The 22,531-nt window shown below is 44.6% G+C and overlaps 1 protein-coding gene across 1 annotated transcript; it reads left to right on the forward strand.

Moving 5' to 3' along the window:
- Positions 1–221: 221 nt before the first annotated feature.
- LOC115180515 (protein ATP6V1FNB) lies at positions 222–1,029 on the forward strand. The gene is made up of 2 exons (XM_029742665.1): positions 222–478; positions 773–1,029. Exons 1-2 carry the CDS (start codon positions 319–321, stop codon positions 886–888), a joined length of 276 nt encoding a protein of 91 aa, XP_029598525.1. The 5' UTR covers positions 222–318; the 3' UTR covers positions 889–1,029.
- The last annotated feature ends 21,502 nt before the right edge of the window (positions 1,030–22,531 follow it).

Raw genomic sequence — 22,531 nt, forward strand, 5'->3', positions numbered from 1 at the left:
ATATTGAATTGCTTTGGGTGACAGTTGTGCTTAACCTCAATCCGCAAGAAGGCTAGCTGGCTTTTGGGAAGAGCAGAGGACATGGATTCTCAAAAACAGGAGTTTTGGAAGGAGGCTATTTTGAAAGAAAAAATTGTCAGACTAAATTGGTTTCGAGATAACTGGATCAAACCTAAACTCGTCAAAAAGGTGGGTGAAAAACGAGGGATGAAACTGCCACAAATCAACGAACCTCAACGTGAAGCTAAACCGGTGAAAACGCTGACCACAGAAGGGGCGCAGGTCAAAAGTAGAGATGAGAAGGTCATTATCGATGTGATGCGGCCGGTTTCTGGAGAGACTCGGGATGTGCTGTATGATGGCTTTTCAGAAGAGGAGACTGGACGCTACAAATACCTCCTCCTCAGGAAGCGAAAGGATCCTGAGGTCAAGTACCTCTACCCTATAACCAGCAACTGGCAGTATGGATGGGGTCTGGGTAAAAAAATAACACATTTTTTTATTTGAAATTATTAGGCTTAATAGTTGATTAACCAATTAAACAGCCATTCTAGCAACATGGTAAAACCACTCATGGATTTGGAATGTTTAAATGTTTTCTACTTTGAAATAGCCAAAATTAACTGGAACATCACATGTAATGGGGCATACAGTAGAAACACTATTCAGGGAGTGACATCATGGTCCTGCCCAGCTTTTAACTCTACTACACTCCATGTCTTATCTCCAGTTGTCATGGTAACTGTCCCTGCTACGCCCCTTCTGAATGCAGGTGACATGAACAAGGCCTACGTCCCGATGTATGCATTCAACGCCATTGTGAAAGAGAGCTTTTTCCGCAAGAACGGCGTCTTCCCTCGCTCCGCCACCTCAGACACCGTGGCGTGATGGCGCCTACCGGATCACACAGGACTCAACTGACAGTACAGGCCCCACCACCAACACCTGCACTGGTTTTGTGAAGACAGAAAATCGTCATTAAGCTGATAAATGGAATGTGTAAAATAAAAGTGTGGTTCTGGAAACTTGTACCACTGGAGTTTGAGATGGATATTGCCATGTTGGCCTAAGTGCCCTCTCCCCTTTCAACACACATTGTCTAAATTATAAGTAAATCAATTATCAATGTGTAATTTCACCAGACACTCAGACCTTTGTCCCTGTTGGCTATGAGGCTATGGCCTAATGCCATTAATCATTCACCTGCTGGATTAATATCGTATTAAGTCCCGCTTTTCACAAGTGGACAGATCAGCTTACTATCACCTGGCTGCCACAGGTGGGCAAGGGGAGTAGGTCTGCATTTAGGGATGAGTGAACCAACGCTGAGCCCAGAGAATAGAGTGGATTCTATTACAGTTGGCTACTCTGGTAACAGGGAGAGGGATTGATGGCCAGACACAGGCCCTGAATGTGTAGGGAAAGAGGCATGCCCTCTCTAATTAGAGGGAGGTAAATATATCCCCTCGCCACAGTTTGATAGGTAGTAGCCTATTAAAGACAGACTATTCTGATGTGTCTAACATACAACATCACAATGAGCCTTCTCTTTTCCTTACAGAATTCTATTTCTGCCTGTTCAAACAGCCCTGAATCAGAGAGACCCAGTAAAGCTCTGCTGTGAGTCTATTTGTACAGTCACCACGAGGGGGAGCCCACACCTCACAATAGACAGAGCAGTGAGCATGACAACGTGATATGGCAGCTCGGTCGAAAGGCTCTCTGAAATTACATGAATGGTCATTCAAAGCAATATACTGTAACCCGAGGGACAAAGGCAGGCATTTATGTGAAATGTAACTACCCCAATTTATTACCTACTTATGTCAGTCAAAGATTCTATTTGAATCATAGCGTTGACCACCAGACAACACAGGGCGAGAATGACCACCAGAGAGTGCCACTGTTTTTTCATAGACAGATCAATGCCAATACTATATTGTAACAGAGAGCATTAGAGCAGATATTGTCAAAACAATGTGAGACGTGCCCTGGCAATTCACTGCATTGGCACTTTAGCTATCATACAAATAGGAAATTACAGGCTCCTCTTATTCGTAGTCTGATGATGCTCTCTCTCTCATCACAGGGCCCCATCAGGACAGCAGGCTGTGCTCTGTCAGATAAATAGCTCTCATTACCCACCCAAACACTCCCATAGAGACAGCATTAGCACAGGCAGCCAAATGTCACCACAGCCAGATTCCGAAGCACTGTGATGGGAGCAGTGAGAATAGAAATATACTAAACAAAAAAGATAATCCATCCACCTGACAGGTGTGGCATATCAAGAAGCTGATTAAACAGCATGATCATTACACAGGTGCACCTTGTGCTGGGGACAATACAAGGCCACTGTAAAATGTGCAGTTTTGTCACAAAACACAATACCACAGATGTCTTGAGGGAGCGTTCAATTGGCATGCTGACTGCAGGAATGTCCACCAGAGCTGTTGCCAGAGATTTGAATGTTCGTTTCTCTACTGTTTCTCTGCTGCCTCCAAAATCGTTTTAGAGAATTTGGCAGTACGTCCAACCGGCCTCACAACCACAGACCATGTGTAACCACGCCAGCCCAGGAACTCCACATCCGGCTTCTTCACCTGTGGGATCGTCTGAGGGGGTGCTGAGGCGTATTTCTGTCTGTAATAAAGCCCTTTTGTGGAGAAAAATCAATTCTGATTGGCTGGGCCTGGCTCCCCAGTGGGTGGGCCTGGCTCCCAAGTGGGTGGGCCTATGCCCACCCATGGCTGCGCCCTTGCCCAGTCGTGAATTGACTGATCTCCTTATATGAACTGTAACTCAGTAAAATCTTTGAAATTGTTGCATGTTGCAATTTGTTTAGTATACCATTACTAGAATGGTCAAAGTGCATCAGGACATTGGCAATGTTTCAGACTTCTTAGAAGCTGATTATTGTTCCAATCAGTGAGTGAATCAGCTTGTCGTTTTCGAAGAATAGAGCTCCTTGCCAATCAAATTAAATAACCAATATCTTCCTGGTCGATGGCCTATTACTTGATTTTCAAAATTGGTCCTGGATAATTTTTGATTGTTTCATAGATAAGACATTCACATGTCTAGTTCCTCCTGGAACACTTCCACAGCACAACAGCACTAATGAAAAAATTAAACCATCTCTTTGACACTCCAAAGGGATATTTACAAAAGTTTCAACCACCCACTTCTATCAATAGGGATGCATATATGCAATTCAAAATAGTTAGTAGTAAGGGGCAAATTACACCGGTGCCTCTGTTAATCCTCTCTATCATGACTCATGGTGTGTGTGTGTGTGTGTGTGTGTGTCTGTCCGTGTGTTGCGTTGATCTGCAGACTAGTTCTTTCATCCTATCCTGTGACTCACTGCTGCCATCCTCATCTATAACAAGGGGTCAACCCTGCTACGCTTCTCCCACCCACCTCTGGTACATCACATATTTGTTTTTACTGAGTGTGTGTGCCCGTGCGTTTTATGTGTGTGTTGCCAATAGAGACAAACTGCACACTTGTCAGTTGAGTTATGAAAGGTCTTGTCATCCTAACCCAGGCAGAACTGATCTCTGGCACGGTTAAATAATTCACACCTCCATTTATGACCATTATCACCTGCCTTTTCACCATTGGACAGATTATGTCCATACAGGCTCTATACTGGTCTCCAATTGGGCAGAAAACAAAGATGGAAGATTTGGCACGGACCCATAAATCAGTGGCGTGGCTAACAGAGTTTAATGATTCAGAGTAGATTGTAAAGATGTTTTGTTAATGGTTACAAATCGGACCTCCAGCCTTCATTCTTCATATGAAGTGGGTTTTAATGAGAGACCACGTTCAACCTACTCAGCGTCCGCCAGCGTTTAATGGAGAAGAATAATCTCTCACACGTATGAGTGATTCTGAATAAAACGCCAAAGATTAGCTAACCTCGGTCTGCTGAAAACTTTGCTTATGACCCTTTGCCCCAGCAACCCTTCTGTCCTTGAGTTTTGGGCTAAGTCCTTGACTCTGTTTAAACTATAGGCAGCTTAATTACTCATGCCGTGAATGCTGTATAGTTAGACAGGACATGCATGGTTAAGTCTTCCTAAATAATCAAGAATCTTAACCCTTTTTCTTTTCATTCCCTCTCGCTTTCTTTTTTGTCCATACGTCATTCTGGTTCAGTCTCAAAGAGATGAGGGTGTCACTACCAAGTTTGCTGAAAAGGTTAGTTTTCAGTGCTTCATCTCTCTTTCTCTGTCTCTCGCTCTTCTAACCGTTTCCAGCTGTCCCTCTTGGTTTTTGTTTCCTCTCTCTCTCTCTGATGTATGAAGATGACTGTGATCTTTGTGCCAGTGTTGGTGGAGCATATTTTTACTTCTATTTTTGAGTAAAAACAACACCTGCCATTTTACCTGCAGATATCAATCCTGCCAACAGTTTATAACCGTTCAACACTACCACTTGGTGCGTGAAACAAAGTGGTCCAAACATGATCCCATCCCATTCCAAGTCTCGCAGAGATAACGGAACATGTTATTCTGTCTGTGTTCTTAGCCCCTATATCCCCTGTTTACTTGAGTAATTCTATCAGTAAAAAGACCAATCCAATCCCGGAGACAAGAAAACACAATCCATGACATCACATTCCGTTTCTCGTGTTGGTCGTATACTAATCAGCGCATCAGAGAGAGGGAGAGGGTTAACTGATTGGGAATGCAATCACACCGCGCTGCTGCTAGCTGATTAGATGATTATATCTTAGGCTGGGCTGCTCTTTGAGCAATCAAACATGGCAGGGAGAGACACAGGAGCAGGTGTGTGTCACAGTTCTTTGTCTAGGCATGTGTGGCTGATGCAGGGTGAACACAGGGATGGAATACAGAAACAAAAGCCCGGGGAGAAGAGAGTGATGCAGAGAGACAGAGAGAGATGCAGAGAGAGAGAGGCAGAGAGAGAGAGAGACAGAGAGAGAGAGGCAGAGAGAGAGGGGCAGAGAGAGAGAGAGAGACAGAGAGAGAGAGAGAGAGGCCTTCTGTTCCAGGGGATCCTGTCCAACTGGCGACTCAGTGGTGCGCGGGGGACAGTGCTTCAACTTTTTCATATAATACCAGCATGTAGGCTGCCACGAACACAAGCACACACCCACTCATAATAGCACACAGTAAGCATTAAGCACACACAAAAGTCATGACACATGCACGTGCACACGCCAGTGGAGGCTGCTCAGGGGAGAACGAATCATAGTAATGGCCGAAACGGAGCAAATGGAACGGCATCAAACACCATACCATGAGCCCATTCTCCCCAATTATTGTGCCACCAATCTCCTGTGGCACACACAATCACACAAACATCGGGTCATTTTGTTAGTGTGCTGTCGAACCTGATCAGTTTTAATGGCTGACACAATGGGGGGGGGGGGGGGGGGGGGGGGGGTTGCTTGTACGTTCACATCACTCACAGCTAGATGGATTGGCCTGGGAGAGCGATTGACAAGCACAAGCACCTCTTTATGTGTTTGTCAATATTACAACTGTTTGGAAGAGGGCTAATGGACAGCACGGGCGGGGCGGGGGATGGTTACAGGCTGCCCTAAATGGACCACGGAAACCACTACTCCATGATATATGCAGTCATGGCCAAAGGGTTTGAGAATGACACAAATATTAATTTTCACAAAGTCTGCTGCTTCAGTTTGTATGATGGCAATTTGCATATAATCCAGAATGTTATGAAGAGTGATCAGATGAATTGCAATTAATTGCAAAGTCCCTCTTTGCCATGCAAATTAACTGAATCCCCCAAAAACATTTCCACTGCATTTCAGCCCTGCCACAAAAGGACGAGCTGACATCATGTCAGTGCTTCTCTCGTTAACACAGGTGTGAGTGTTGACGAGGACAAGGCTGGAGATCACTCTGTCATGCTGATTGAGTTTGAGTAACAGACTGGAAGCTTCAAAAGGAGGGTGGTGCTTGGAATCATTGTTCTTCCTCTGTCACCCATGGTTACCTGCAAGGAAACATGTGCCGTCATCATTGCTTTGCACAAAAAGGGCTTCACAGGCAAGGATATTGCTGCCAGTAAGATCGCACCTAAATCAACCATTTATCGGAACATCAAGAACTTCAAGGAGAGAGGTTCAATTGTTGTGAAGAAGGCTTCAGTGCGCCCAAGAAAGTCCAGCAAGCACCAGGACCGTCTCCTAAAGTTGATTCAGCTGCGGGATCGGGGCACCACCAGTACAGGGCTTGCTCAGGAATGGCAGCAGGCAGGTGTGAGTGCATCTGCACGCACAGTGAGGCGAAGACTTTTGGAGGATGGCCCGGGGTCAAGAAGGGCAGCAAAGAAGCCACTTCTCTCCAGGAAAAACAACAGGGACAGACTGATATTCTGCAAAAGGTACAGGGATTGGACTGCTGAGGACTGGAGTAAAGTCATTTTCTCTGATGAATCCCCTTTTCAATTGTTTGGGGCATCCGGAAAAAAAGCTTGTCCGGAGAAGACAAGGTGAGCGCTACCATCAGTCCTGTGTCATGCCAACAGTAAAGCATCCTGAGACCATTCATGTGTGGGGTTGCTTCTCAACCAAGGGAGTGGGCTCACTCACAATTTTGCCTAAGAACACAGCCATGAATAAAGAATGGTACCAACACATGATGGAGCACCTGCCATAAGGCAAAAGTGATAACTAAGTGGCTCGGCGAAAAAACATCGATATTTTGGGTCCATGGCCAGGAAACTCCCCAGACCTTAATATTGACTCTTTGCATCAACTTCATGTAATTGTTAATAAAAGCCTTTGACACTTATGAAACGCTTGTATTTATACTTCAGTATTCCATAGTAACATCTGTCAAAAATATCTAAAGACACTGAAGAAGCAAACTTTGTGGAAATTAATATTTGTGTCATTCTCAAAACTTTTGGCCACGACTGTACATAGTTACAGTACATATATAGGAGATTTATCTTATACTGTTCCGGCGGATAAGCAACAGAGTCTCACTAGTTTCTCCTGTGGTAGGGTAAGGAGTTGCACTATTGCACAAATACAGTATATTACACCCCCTTTTCTGAAACCCGGTCCTCCAGGTGAGAAATAGTTCTGATTTTCATTCTACTTCTCTAATAAGAGGCTGATTCAGTCCTGGGACACCCGGTGTGTGGACTGTCTGGTAGTACTAAGCGATAAAGCAACATAATAAAAAAATAAAAAATTTATTAAACAACCTCCTCCTTCTCCTCCCTCCTGAATCCTCCTCCCCCTCCCCCCCCCCTCCTACCTCTCTGCGGATGACTTCGTCAACCATTTTGAAAAGAAGGTTGACGATATCCGATCCTCGTTTGCTAAGTCAAACGACACCGCTGGTCCTGCTCACACTGCCCTACCCTGTGCTTTGACCTCTTTCTCCCCTCTCTCTCCAAATGAAATCTCGCGTCTTGTGACGGCCGGCCGCCCAACAACCTGCCCACTTGACCCTATCCCCTCCTCTCTTCTCCAGACCATTTCCGGAGACCTTCTCCCCTACCTCACCTCGCTCATCAACTCATCCTTGACCGCTGGCTACATCCCTTCCGTCTTCAAGAGAGCGAGAGTTGCACCCCTTCTGAAAAAACCTACACTCGATCCCTCCCATGTCAACAACTACAGACCAGTATCCCTTCTTTCTTTTCTCTCCAAAACTCTTGAACGTGCCGTCCTTGGCCAGCTCTCCTGCTATCTCTCTCAGAATGACCTTCTTGATCCTAATCAGTCAGGTTTCAAGACTGGGCATTCAACTGAGACTGCTCTTCTCTGTGTCACGGAGGCTCTCCGCACTGCTAAAGCTAACTCTCTCTCCTCTGCTCTCATCCTTCTAGACCTATCTGCTGCCTTTGATACTGTGAATCATCAGATCCTCCTCTCCACCCTCTCCGAGTTGGGCATCTCCGGCGCGGCCCACGCTTGGATTGCGTCCTACCTGACAGGTCGCTCCTACCAGGTGGCGTGGCGAGAATCTGTCTCCGCACCACGCGCTCTCACCACTGGTGTCCCCCAGGGCTCTGTTCTAGGCCCTCTCCTATTCTCGCTATACACCAAGTCACTTGGCTCTGTCATATCCTCACATGGTCTCTCCTATCATTGCTATGCAGACGACACACAATTAATCTTCTCCTTTCCCCCTTCTGATAACCAGGCGGCGAATCGCATCTCTGCATGTCTGGCAGACATATCAGTGTGGATGACGGATCACCACCTCAAGCTGAACCTCGGCAAGACGGAGCTGCTCTTCCTCCCGGGGAAGGACTGCCCGTTCCATGATCTCGCCATCACGGTTGACAACTCCCTTGTGTCCTCCTCCCAGAGTGCTAAGAACCTTGGCGTGATCCTGGACAACACCCTGTCGTTCTCCACTAACATCAAGGCGGTGACCCGATCCTGTAGGTTCATGCTCTACAACATTCGCAGAGTACGACCCTGCCTCACACATGAAGCGACGCAGGTCCTAATCCAGGCACTTGTCATCTCCCGTCTGGATTACTGCAACTCGCTGTTGGCTGGGCTCCCTGCCTGTGCCATTAAACCCCTACAACTCATCCAGAACGCCGCAGCCCGTCTGGTGTTCAACCTTCCCAAGTTCTCTCACGTCACCCCACTCCTCCGCTCTCTCCACTGGCTTCCAGTTGAAGCTCGCATCCGCTACAAGACCATGGTGCTTGCCTACGGAGCTGTGAGGGGAACGGCACCTCCGTACCTTCAGGCTCTGATCAGGCCCTACACCCAAACAAGGGCACTGCGTTCATCCACCTCTGGCCTGCTGGCCCCCCTACCTCTGAGGAAGCACGGTTCCCGCTCAGCCCAGTCCAAACTGTTCGCTGCTCTGGCACCCCAATGGTGGAACAAGCTCCCTCACGACGCCAGGACAGCGGAGTCAATCACCACCTTCCGGAGACACCTGAAACCCCACCTCTTTAAGGAATACCTGGGATAGGATAAAGTAATCCTTCTAACCCCCCCCCCTTAAAAGATTTAGATGCACTATTGTAAAGTGGTTGTTCCACTGGATATCATAAGATAAATGCACCAATTTGTAAGTCGCTCTGGATAAGAGCGTCTGCTAAATGACTTAAATGTAAATGTAAATGTAACTAATTGACGGAAGTCGGTTCCATTTAGTTAGATTTTTTGGGAGCCCAACAGCAATTTCTCTAGATAGAAATCAAATAATTCATGACAGGAGAGAAATCAAGTCAAGAACTATGTGGGACGCTGGGCTGAAGGGAGTTTTCATTAAGCAAATATTCAACCTAGTTCAGCTCAGAAACATGTTTATTAACTACAATGACCATAATCCATTGTACCTGTTTTTTTCTGTCTCGGACACAATGAGGACGAAGCAAGAGGTTTTCACTCTCCCAAAATCTGTCCAAAATAACCCCAATGCTTTTCTACGGGCTTATTTTGGACCTAAGCGTGTCGCCTTCCTCCCAGCCTTTGGGAAAACGACATCTATTGTTAGGGTGGGGACATGAACATCTCGTCATTATATTCAGATCTCTGGACGGATACACTTTTACGCCTGATACAGTACGTTAGGTGACATACACCCGGAGAGAGAGAAAATGTAGCCTACATCACACAACGACGACACGGACAGAGACAGTTTGTGAAAGTACGCCTTATCTATTTTGAAGAACTAGTACAATGATTTTGTCAGACAGCTCTGCAGCATACTTTAGGCAGGCTAGCTAAATAGGATGACTAAAGACAGTACAGTATGGGTAGAACATAGACAACTGGCTGGCTGACTGCTACTGCCTGAACAGAGATGAGATGATGAAACATAATAAAGTCATCAAATAAAACAAAGTAATATATACAACTGAAATTTTGTATTATTTCAAAGTAATTTCCTATTGATGTCTACCCAATGTGGACCTGACAGAGACAATTTAATGTTTACTATTTTGGGCTTTGGAATTTCCATTAAAAAGCTCTATAATCATTGTAATGTCATAATTTGTTTAATTATAGAAATTATAGAAACTCCGTGATAATATTTGAAATAATCGAACCGAAACCGAACCGACCTAAAAAAGCATTCATCGCTCAGCACTACTCACTGGCTAATCCGTGATGTCAATCAATCACTTATTAACTTCCAGAGAGAAAATAAAATCAGAAGCATTTGGGGCTCGGATTTGAGTACCCCTGCAGTACATACCCTAGACTCACATGCCAGGCCTCTCGGCTAGCCACCAAGAAGCAATTACGAAACCGGTTAAATCAACTCCTTTCTCCTTGACTTAAAAACCTAAAAAAACACTGCATTCAAGATGGTCATCTGCACAGAAGTGATCTAGTTGTTGTAATGAAGTCATGGGTCACCAAGGTCAATGGAGGCTTAGACCTCTGTGACGTCCCAAATGGCCCCCTATTCCCTATGTAGTGCACTACTTTTGACCAAAAGCAGTGCACTATATAGGGAACAGGGTGCCATGTGGGATGCAAGCTTGACCTGGAAGTTACACAAGAGGAACATCAACACTTCTAGATGGGTGATGAAGGCTTAATAAGAGAACGACTGCCCTAGAGCCTTATATCTAAATATATAAAGATTAGCTTAGCTTCAGAGACAAGACAGCATTGGGATGCAGGGTGGTATGCTGCTGGTAGACTCCAGCTAGGAGGGCTATTGCAGTAGATTAACTGTTAATTTATCCTGAGCACAGCTATGCAGCATTTGTGATTGGTAGCAAACTCTTTAGTGAGTGTTTATAGGCCTAGAGCTGGTTGGGGACAGCCTGTCCTCTTTTAACAGATGTTAGATCAGGTGGTATTTGCAAACAGTCTAAATGTAATGAATTCCTCCAGTGACAGACCAGAGCCAGGCTTATTAATGTAATTCCTCTTTAATTAAAGCTAAGGACTGTCAGGCACTGCTGAAACCATAGCCCTCTGTTAGCCTGCCTGCTCATCTCTCTCTATATACATCCCTATATCACCCTCCCTCCCTTGCTGTCTCTCTCTCTCTCTCTCTCTCTCTCTCTTGCTGGCTCTCTCTCGCTGTCTCTCTCTCGCTGTCTCTCTCTCTCTCAAACTATTTCTATGCCACCCCTCTTTTGGTCCCCTTTTCTCCCCTATTTTTCCCCCTCTTTCATCCTTCCCTCTGCCCCACTCTTTATCTCCCTCTTTGTTCCTGTATTTTTCTCCCCCTTCACAAACTTCTCCCCTCGCACTCATATCAGGAAGTGTTACATCACTTACGTGAAGTGCCGTGGTGGTATAATAAGGAATTACTTTAGTCTAGACTGTAAAGTGAAGTCAAGTGAAGACCGCACACTGCTCAGATGGAGAGAATCATGCTGTTTACAATAGGCTGCCATTTGTCATTGTTCCTGCCAATAGTGTCTGACAAAAGTTTTGATTAAATATAAAGCTCCTTGGTGAGAGTTTTGATCTTCACACAACGGCTCTCCTAATATGAGCTGACTAAGAGCAGACTGAAAATAAAGAAGGAGAAATAGAGCGAGAGAGAGGGAGGGAGGGGGAGGAGGTGGAAAGACTGCTTTTAACCTGTCAAGCTCACTTCTCACCAAGTCAATCATCTCCGACAGAATAAATAACCCTGTAAAGTGGATGATTTATAAAAGGTCACACACACACACACACACACACACACACACACACACACACACACACACACACACACACACACACACACACACACACACACACACACACACACACACACACACACACACACACACTACTTTTACATGCACCCACCCTCTCTCTCTCTAAATTGGAGCTGTTTTTCCACATCTGAGAAACATTCAGACATTCAGTGCATAACAGCATTAGACAAGACATTCACTCGGAAAAGCTCCTTGCTTATCTAAACTACTTTGCTTTCAAACGGTGCGCACTCTCGGTGTGCGTACAGATCTCCCAGTGCTTTACAACAAAGACAACAGCAATTAGGATGATGATGGTCATGTTATGGTAAGAATCCCTCCTGGACCTTTTCGACAGTGTTTCTCTGAACGGGTTTGATGTTCTTCAGAGGGCCCTTCAGCAGAGAATGATGGAGCACACAGCTCTGATTTCCTTTCAGCCGGGTGACTGGCATTTATGCTGAGACAGTAAAACGACTACAAGAAAGGCACACAGGATAACAATCCAGAAGATTTCTGTGATATCTCATCCTTAAAAAAACGATGTTTTTTTATGTTGTAGCTGTATTGCAACTGTTTCTACTGAGGTGTCGTTTGAACACTTGAGCTGGTGGCGGGTGTTTACTTGTACAGTGCAAAATGAATGACTAAATGACATCTAAAACAGATTGCTCTAGTCTTAACCTTATATCCACACCTGAACCCTTTACTGTTTACGTAAAGGTGTGTTAAAGCCTTTGAAGGAGTTGTCTCTGTTTGAAATCCCTTCTGGTGCTGATGAGTGATGTTCCTATCAGGTATCAGGGGGAAGCAGGCCATCAGCACAACTCACATGGGACAGGTGAGAGCAGACTAGGGGCAGTCAGGGGATTATAGACAGGCCAGCCAGCACTCAGCCCAGCAGGGGAGATGGGGTCTGGGGTGGGGGGGGGGGGGGGGGGGAGGCAGGGGCACGTTAGTGGGCTCAGCTGGCTCTGATCCACCAGAGAGAGAAGTCCCTATTTGACCACCTGTGGAAAGGAGGAGGCGGGTGAGGAGGGAAGGAAAGGAGAGATGGTTGGTGAAGATGAAAGAGAATAGGAGAGGAGGAAAGAGAGGACGATGGTGTAGTGGATTACGGTGGGGAGAACAGAAGGAGAGGACCAGGGAATGGTTATAAAGGAGGAGGGAGAGATGAGGGTTGGAGAAAGGGTGAAGGTAGAGGAAGATGTAGGGATGGGGGAAGAACAAAGCAAGAACGTTACACTTGATGGAAGCTATGAGAAAGGAGGATAGAGAAGGAGGGGGGATCTATGTCCTCAATCCCTCCCATACCTTTTTAATATGAACAGAGTCACACTCTGATACATACATAAACACACACACACACACACACACACACACACACACACACACACACACACACACACACACACACACACACACACACACACACACACACACACACACACACACACACACACACACACACACACACACTTGATGGTAAGAGATGGTTAATGGTAAGAAGAAAAGGGAAGGTGTCTCGAGCATATTTGTTCCCTGTATCTTTTATGGGGGATATAAAGAGAGAACACACATAAGAGTTTTGGAGCAGACAATGTCAGAGTGGGAGACATCCGGCCCAGGCATCCACTCAGAGGAAGCAGGAATGGGAGGGAGAGGGGCTAATAGCCTCCTAAAATACGCAGTAAAAGGAAGTGGCCCCAGTCATGGCCCTCATAAAACTCATTTTCAACTGATCCATGAAGGATCTATTGTCTAGAACAGAACACTCCATGTAATCACATTAACAAGGAGACACAGCACAATCACACCCATCCACAGACACACACGTGCAGAAGACGTGCACATACATGCACACCAGTGGAGGCTGCTGAGGGGGGGACGGCTCATAATAATAGCTGGAACGGAGCGACGGAATGGCATCAAACAGATGGAAACCTTATGTTTGATATATTTGATACCATTCCACTTATTCCACTGCAGCCATTACCACGAGCCTGTCCTCCACAATTAAGGTGCCACCAATCTCCTGTTAAACACACCCAACCACTTACAAACATACACTATATATACAAAAGTATGTGGACACCGCTTCAAATGATTGGATTCAACTATTTTTTCATGGTTTGGGCTAGGCCCCTTAATTCCAGTGAAGGGGAAACCTTAATGCTACAGCATACAATGACATTGTAGGCGATTCTGTGCTTCCAACTTTGTGGCAACCGTTTGGGGAAGGCCCCTCAACCCCATCAAACACCTTTAGGATGAATTGGAACGGCAGCTGTGAGCCAGGCCTAATCGCCCAACATCTAGTGCAAAGTCTTCCCAGAAGACTGGAGGCTGTTATAGTAGCAAAAGGGGGACTAACTCCAAATGAATGCCAATGATTTTGTAATGAGATGTCCGATGAGCAGTTGTCCACATACTTTTGGCCATGTAGTCTATATGCGCAAAGAAGACTTGCCTAATTAAATAAAGGTTAAAATGTTTTTAAAAAGAAGACTTGCATAGTTAAATAAAGGTTAACATTTTTTTTAAAGAAGACTTGCTCTATAGCATCTCTCTTTCTCTCTCTCTTTCTCTCTCTCTCTCTCTCTCTCTCTCTCTCAGTATAGGCTGACAGCCATTCTCGGCTCTCGCTTGGCTCCTCTATTTCCCATAATGCTGGGTAATAAGGCAATCAGTGCCTAATTGGAATGGAAACATTCAGCTGTGAATGTATCATAATGCTGGAACAAAAAGCTTTTGTCAGGCTTTTAACAACACCACCATCACCAGCACTGGGCCCGGGTCCAGATGACGAACCATACACAGATGGAAGTTTAAGTACGCTCTCATTGTAATGTTAACACTTTTTTTCGTAAAATCTGTAGTTATTGTTTCCACCAGGCAGTTACCGCTCAAATTAGCAATAAAATACTTTTAGGGTGGTAAAGGGGGGAGATGTTGCCAAAAGTATCGTAAAATATGTTCCCACTAAAAAAATAAGGTTGGGATTCTCAAAGGGACCTTTAATTTCCTCTACAGAAATGTCCTTTATACTTCAAAACGTGTGTGATTATTCTCTCAGAGGGAAATGCAGAGGTCACGGTTGTGTTTTTATGTCTTTTTTTCTCTCAGAGAGATAGGAGTTCATTGTATCCGGGCCGGCTGAGGTCTAAGGAGTGGGTTGCCTCTGGAAGCTGCATTGCCACAGTTGAAGTCGACGTCATCTTCATAGCTTTTCACTTTGTCATTTCTTCCAGACCCCAGGGGCCAAAAGTTTTGGAATTCCCACTTTAATGGTGCAATATTATTGGTAATCCACCTCCCTCTCCTCCTACTTATGCATTTAGTACTTCAGCCACATTCACTTTCATTCCAAGAAATGGTAATATAGCTTTTAGTATGCAGCCAATTGACTGGCTTGATTAAGTAAAACCAAGAGCAGAAAATAAAATAAAATGGCCCAAAAATGTGTACACCCCTACACATTGACACACACTCACATACACAAATTGAGAGCTGGGGACTATAAAAAGATGATTCTGAGATAATTGGCTTCAAAGTTCCGAACCCTCATTGGTTTGAATGGTGTCAGCAATTTCTATTTTGTATTCTTTTTAACTTAACATGAAAATGGGGTATTTCTAGTACTTTCTAGGTAGACAACATTGAACAGAACAAGGCTATGTCAATAACTACATTTGAAGAAGAAAAATGCAGATAGAACCATGCCCTCCAAAGGTCAAATGGCGGTCTATAACTTTGAACTGTAGGCCTATCTATTTCATAAATATCGTAATATGTAGTCCACTGTAATAATGTCTATGGCCATTACATCACAACTTACTTCTCTAAATTCAGAACACTACTTATCTTCTCCTCTGTGTTTCTTCCAGCCCGAAACTACCATTTGGAATTCAATTATGAGAAGTAGCCGGAACCACACGACCTAAAGAGGTCCGTCTTTTTAACGTATTGTCAATACTGCCAATAAGTCTCCGTTTTACACCTTATGCAGGTTCCTGTAATGTTTACTGCCCTGTTTGAGAAGAACGATGGATGAAGGGAGAAGAGCCAGCCCTGTTGGGATAACCCCAGGGTTTTTACATTACTGAGCACTTTCAGTGAGGTCTTCTGGAAGAGTCTCTCAGGGGACAGAGGCATCCAATTAAAAGGGACCTGGTGAAGGAACAGGCGTCAGGGAAAGGGTGACAGGTATGAAAAGGACTTGGTGACATCCCCTCAACTCAACCACGGGCCACACAAACAAACAAATGTTTTCTGAATATAAATGAATGCGGCTGTAAACACATACTGTAGGCACACGATGACACACAACATAGGCGCACAAAGACAGAGATACACGCATGCACGCACGCGCACGCGCACGCACTCTTGTGAACCCTTCTGTCCTCTGCTGCCTATTAGCTGCTTATTAATCGTCCATGCATACAGCATACGTCTCCTTGGGCCCCATAGTGTGGGCTTTGAGGTCATTTATTGTCACACACATCGCATGTACGCACGCACGCACACACACACACACACACACACACACACACACACACACACACACACACACACACACACATATACACACACACACACACACACACATCCTGAGTCTCTAGACAGAACATATGCGGACGTCAGCAGGTCCCAGCCTATCTTCTCTTTCCTCTCTTTCTCTCTCTCTTCATCTAAGAATCTCTAGATCCCTCACACACTCTCCCCACACAGTCACACTTGTTCTCTACACTCATTATTTTCCTATTCATCCCTCCAAGGACACACGGGAAAAAATCCGCTGTCTCAGTACTTTGTGAAAATGATACAGCTGCATAGTTCGAGGAAATGTTTTGTAAAATGAGGATTCTGTGAACCGTATCTCTTTTCATGGCATGACAAATGTTACAGTGCATTCGGAAATTGTTCATACCCCTTGACTTTTTCCACATTTTGTTACGTTACAGCCTTATTCTAAAATGAAAATCCCAAATTCTTTGTGATAGGGGGCGGTATATTGACGTCCGGATGAAATGCGTGCCTGCTACTCAGGCCAAGAAGCTAGGATATGCATATAATTGATAGATTTGGATAGAAAACACTCAAAAGTTTCTAAAACTGTTAAAATTATGTCTGTGAGTATAACAGAACTTATTTGGCAAGCGAAACCCTGAGGACAAACCATCCAGGATTTTTTTTTTGAGTTCACTGTGTTTTCAATTGGTATTCTATGATAAACTAGATTTATGAGGGACCTGGTTGCAGTTCCTATAGCTTCCACTAGATGTCAACAGTCTTTAGAAATTGTTGATGTTTTTCCTTTGAGAAATTAAGAAGTACGGCTATTCAGAATGAGAGTCAAGCCAAGTGGACTGTTTTGTTTGGGGCGCGCGACCTGTAGCTCGCTCCACTTTGATTTTATCTGCAATTAGGAAAGTTGTTTAAAATGTTTGGACAAAGTTTACAGGTAACTTATTAGATCATTTGTAGTCATGTTGGGCGAGTTGGAACCGCTGTTTTTCTGAATCAAACGCACCAAATAAATGGACATTTTGGGGATATAAAAAAGGAGTTTATCGAACAAAAGGACCATTTGTGATGTTTCTGGGACATATTGGAGTGCCAACAGAAGAAGATCTTCAAAGGTAAGGCATGAATTATATCGTTATTTCTGACTTTTGTGTCGCCACCTGCCTGGTTGAAAATGATTGTTATGCATTTGTATGGTGGGGTGCTGTCCCCAGATAATCGCATGGTTTGCTTTTGCCGTAAAGCCTTTTTGAAATCTGACACCAAGGCTGGATTAACAAGAAGTTAAGCTTTATTTTGACATATTGCATGTGTATTTTCAAGAATGTTAAATATTTACAATTCTGTAGTTTGAATTTGGCGCCCTGCACTTTCACTGGATGTTGGTCAGGTGGGACGCTACCGTCCCACCTAGCCTAGAGAGGCTAGGTGGGACGGTTCAATCGTTTTTTCCCCTCATCCAGCTACACACAATACCCCATAATGACAAAGCAAAAACAGGTTTTTAGACATTTTTGCAAATGTAATAAAAATAAAAAACTTAAATATCACATTTACATAAGTATTCAGACCCTTTACTCAGTACTTTGTTGAAGCACCTTCGGCAGCAATTAGAGCCTTGAGTCTTGTTGGGTATGACGCTACAAGCTTGGCACACCTGTATTTGGGGACTTTCTCTCATTCTTTTCTGCAGATCCTCTCATGCTCTGTCAGGTTGGATGGGGAGCGTTACCGCACAGCTATTTTCAGGTCTCTCCAGAGATGTTCGATCGGGTTCAAGAACGGGCTCTTGCTGGGACACTCAAGGACATTCAGAGAATTGTTGTCTTGGCTGTATGCTTAGGGTCATTGTCCTGTTGGAAGGTGAATCTTTGCACGAGTCTGAGGTCCTGAGCGCTCTGGAGCAGGTTTTTATCAAGGATCTCTCTGTACTTTGCTCTGTTCATCTTTCCCTCGATCCTGACTAGTCTCCCATTCCCTGCCATTGAAAAACAGCCCCACAGCATGATGCTGCCACAAACATGCTTCACCGTAGTGATGGTGCCAGGTTTCTTCCAGACGTGACGCTTGGATTTCAGGTCAAAGCGTTCAATTTTGGTTTCATCAAATCAAATCAAATGTATTTATATAGCCCTTCGTACATCAGCTGATATCTCAAAGTGCTGTACAGAAACCCAGCCTAAAACCCCAAACAGCAAGCAATGCATGTAAAAGTTGGCTAGGAAAAACTCCCTAGGAAAAACTCCCTAGAAAGGCCAAAAACCTAGGAAGAAACCTAGAGAGGAACCAGGCTATGAGGGGTGGCCAGTCCTCTTCTGGCTGTGCCAGGTGGATATTATAACAGAACATGGTCAAGATGTTAAAATGTTCATAAATGACCAGCATGGTCAAATAATAATAATCATAGTAGTTGTCGAGGGTGCAACAAGCAAGTCCGGTGAACAGATCAGGGTTCCATAGCCGCAGGCAGAACAGTTGAAACTGGAGCAGCAGCACGGCCAGGTGGACTGGGGACAGCAAGGAGTCATCATGCCAGGTAGTCCTGAGGCATGGTCCTAGGGCTCAGGTCCTCCGAGAGAAAGAAAGAAAGAGAGAAAGAGAGAATTAGAGAGAGCATATTTAAATTCACACAGGACACCGGATAAGACAAGAGAAATACTCCAGATGTAACAGACTGACCCTAGCCCCCCGACACATAAGACACTGTGGCCCCATCCGATGATACCCCCGGACAGGGCCAAACAGGCAGGATATAACCCCACCCACTTTGCCAAAGCACAGCCCCCTTGTTTCTCAAGGTCTGAGAGTCCTTTAAGTGCCTTTTGGTAAACTCCAAGCAGGCTGTCATGTGCTTTTCACTGAGGAGTGGTTTCCGTCTGGCCACTCTACCATAAAGCCCTGATTGGTGGAGTGCTGCAGAGATGGTTGTCCTTTTGGAAGGTTCTCCCATCTTCACAGAGGAACTCTGGAGCTCTGTAAGAGTGACCATTGGGTTCTTGGTCACCTCCCTGACCAAGGCCATTCTACCCTGATTGCTCAGTTTGGCCGGGCGGCCAGCTCTAGGAAAAGTCATGGTGGTTCCAAACTTCTTCCATTTAAGAATGATGGAGGCCACTGTGTTCTTGGGGACCTTCAATGCTGCAGAGATGTTTTGGTACCAAACAACCTTCGCCAGATCTGTGCCTCGACACAATCCTGTCTCGGAGCTCTACGGACAATACCTTATATAGACAGGTGTGTGCCTTTCCAAATCATGTCCAATCAATTGAATTTACCACAGCTGGACTCCAATCAAGTTGTAGAAACATTTCAAGGATGATCAATGAAAACAGGATGCACCTGGAGTTCAATTTTGAGTCTCATAGCAAAGGGTCTGAATACTTATGTAAATAAGGTATTTCTTTTTTTAATATTTAATACATTTGCAAAAATTCCAAGACCTGCTTTTGCTTCATAATTATGGGGTATTGTGTGTCGATTCATGAGGGGAAAAAACGAATTCAATCAATTTTAGAATAAGGCTGTAATGTAACGAAATGTGGAAAAAGTCAAGGGGTCTGAATACTTTCAGAATGCACTGTATGTTTGGTTGATCGTGTTTTCTGAGTGCTGGAAGGAAAGATCCTCTATTTATTGCATGACAAATGCACAAATAATTTCCAGCCTCAGTCATGCCGTTCATGGCACGTATTTCTACCTTCTTCATGCCTAACAATGACAGGTATGCCATAATTACAATCATATGGAGTGTGCAGAGTGCAGTGTGTGCTGGGTGAACCCTGATGCGCACGCTGTGAATTACTTTCTTTCCATATCAGCCTGCTTGAAAAATCACCATATAAAGAGGTACTGTACGTGTTCTTTTATGACACTAATGGTGGCCCTTTTCTCTGTGCTGTAACAAAATGTATACATTCATAGAAGGAAGGGATGGTGAGAACAATACAAGACCTCAAGGACATCATTAAAAACTGAGGATTGATCAGGTTTAACAGCCTCACCCGTTGGTTATGGGGCCACGGGTTGTAGACACACACACACACACACACACACACACACACACACACACACACACACACACAGACACACACACACACAGTGGACCCCAGGAAGAGTAGCTGCTGCATGAGTAACAGCTAATGGGGATCCTAACAAACAAACAAACACACACACACACACACACACACACACACACACACACACACACACACACACACACACACACACACACACACACACACACACACACACACACACACACACTACACATCAAACATTAGCATCACTCCAGTCTCCTCATCATCTCTCTGTATTGGAGCAGGAGGATGACTGTATCTTTAATAGTTAGTTGAGTCCCATTAAAAACATAATGGACAACTGGACTTCCAAGAACTGTACAATCAGGTTAAATTCAATGAATTCTAAATCATTACTATGAGAATAGGTTGACAACAAAGGAAGAAAGACAATTAAATACAGCACATAATGCTTTCATAGAGGTGGTTGTGGTGGGGGGGTCACACGCTGATCTGTTTCTCCTGTCTTTGTGTTTGTCCCCACCCCCCTCCAGGTGTCATCCATCTTCCCCATTCTGCCTGCCCTGACCCTGAGCCTGCCATTCTGTACCTTGTAACACCACACTGAATTATTGACCTCTGCTTGAACTGACCCTGAGACTGCCTGCCGTTCTGTACCTTATGGACTCTGAACTGGATTACTGACCTCTGCCTGCCCTTGATCTGTCGTTTTGCCTGCCCCCTGTTCTAGTAATACAATTTTGTTCCTTCGGTACTGTCTGCATCTGGGTCTTCCCTAAAACATGATACTAAGGCTGTTATTAAAGGAATAAACTTCTATCAAAGTTGTCTGTAATTGTCTCTAACCTCCTACAATAAGTGTTCAATTCCATATACTTTTAAATCAGCATTATACTGTACTGGACTGGCATCATACAACTTTATTTAATGTTGAGACATTCCAGGTTGTCATAATAATGCTGTTGCCTTATTACCTTTCTTTGACTCACATTAATCTCCAAAGCATTATGTTGGCTATGGTGCTATACTCCGTAGGCATTGCGGATAATGAAAGAGCCTCTAGGCTTATAATTGTGTCTCCACTAAGCGTTCATTCAGCATCGACAGAGAAGCAATATAAATGCAACACCGATATCGTGTTTTTTCTGTCTTCGGGCCGAGTTCAGCTGACTTTAACCCTTCACCGAGCCTCCGCTCACCTCTCTCACTGCCAGGGGCGGCTTCCTACCTGTAAATTACAGTATGTGATCAAGCTCGCATGTCACTCTCGCAGACTATTCTTCCACCTGTGGGTGAAAGGGGATTTGTGTGTGTTTGTGTGAGAGAAAGAGAGAGAGACAGAGGGAGAGAGTGTAACAGTGCCAGTGTGTGACTGTGTATATTGTGTGGGAGGATGACACGTGTAAATATGTAAATGTGTAAGCGTAGTCCTGTGGGCAGTTGAACCTATTCAAGCTAGTCCATTGCACCAACGAAGCTCTGTAGAAATAATAATAATAATGCCATATAGTCTTGAAATGTGACATGTTGTTTTGAATGACCAATTTATCCTAGAGCCAAAAAACTTTCGCAGCCTAAACAGGGAAATTATTACGTTCAATGCAAGGTTTTTCCAGGACGCTGACAATGGGCTGAAACCTCCATGAAGGCATTTCAACTGGCTGAAACATAAAAGCTAGACCTCCAGTTCTCTCTATGACCCTTTCCCTCTAGGTTGGATCATTCCCCTTTGTCTCAGGGGTCTTGATAATAAGCCATTCTCTGTCTGCAGTCCTATGGGCCATGGTCAACAGCAGATTAGCGTTTTTCATCATGAACTTCCTGGTTCTGGAGGCAGCTCTGCAAAGTGGTCACTAGCTGGCACAGCCACAAAGTTGTAAAAATCTGACTAAACCTAAACCGTTAACCCCACTGCTAACCCTAATTCTTAACCCTAACCTTAAATTAAGACCAAAAACCATGTTTTGACAACAAATCATGCCCCCTTTTGCCAAGCTCCATGTGCAAATCGCCCCTCTGCCCACTTCACTTCTTTACATTGAATGGAGCTCTGTTGTTTCATCGCCGCCAAAATGTTCAAAGATTCCCTGCCCAATACTGATTGACAATGCCTCAACAGACAAAGCTCTGTGGCAGTGATCACCGATGTTCCCTCTAAGCTGTGGTGTGCAGTAGTCCTCGGGACTACGTGCAGAGCACAGAAGATCAGTCCATGGAGAGAAGCACAAAAATAACTATCTGTCCATGGAGAGAAGCATGGCATTTAACTTTCTAGAGTTTTCCCTGTTAACACTATCAACGTTTCCCTTTTCTGTGGCAAT

Source organism: Salmo trutta, chromosome 40 (genome assembly GCF_901001165.1).
Source record: "Salmo trutta chromosome 40, fSalTru1.1, whole genome shotgun sequence".
Lineage (NCBI taxonomy): Eukaryota > Metazoa > Chordata > Actinopteri > Salmoniformes > Salmonidae > Salmo > Salmo trutta.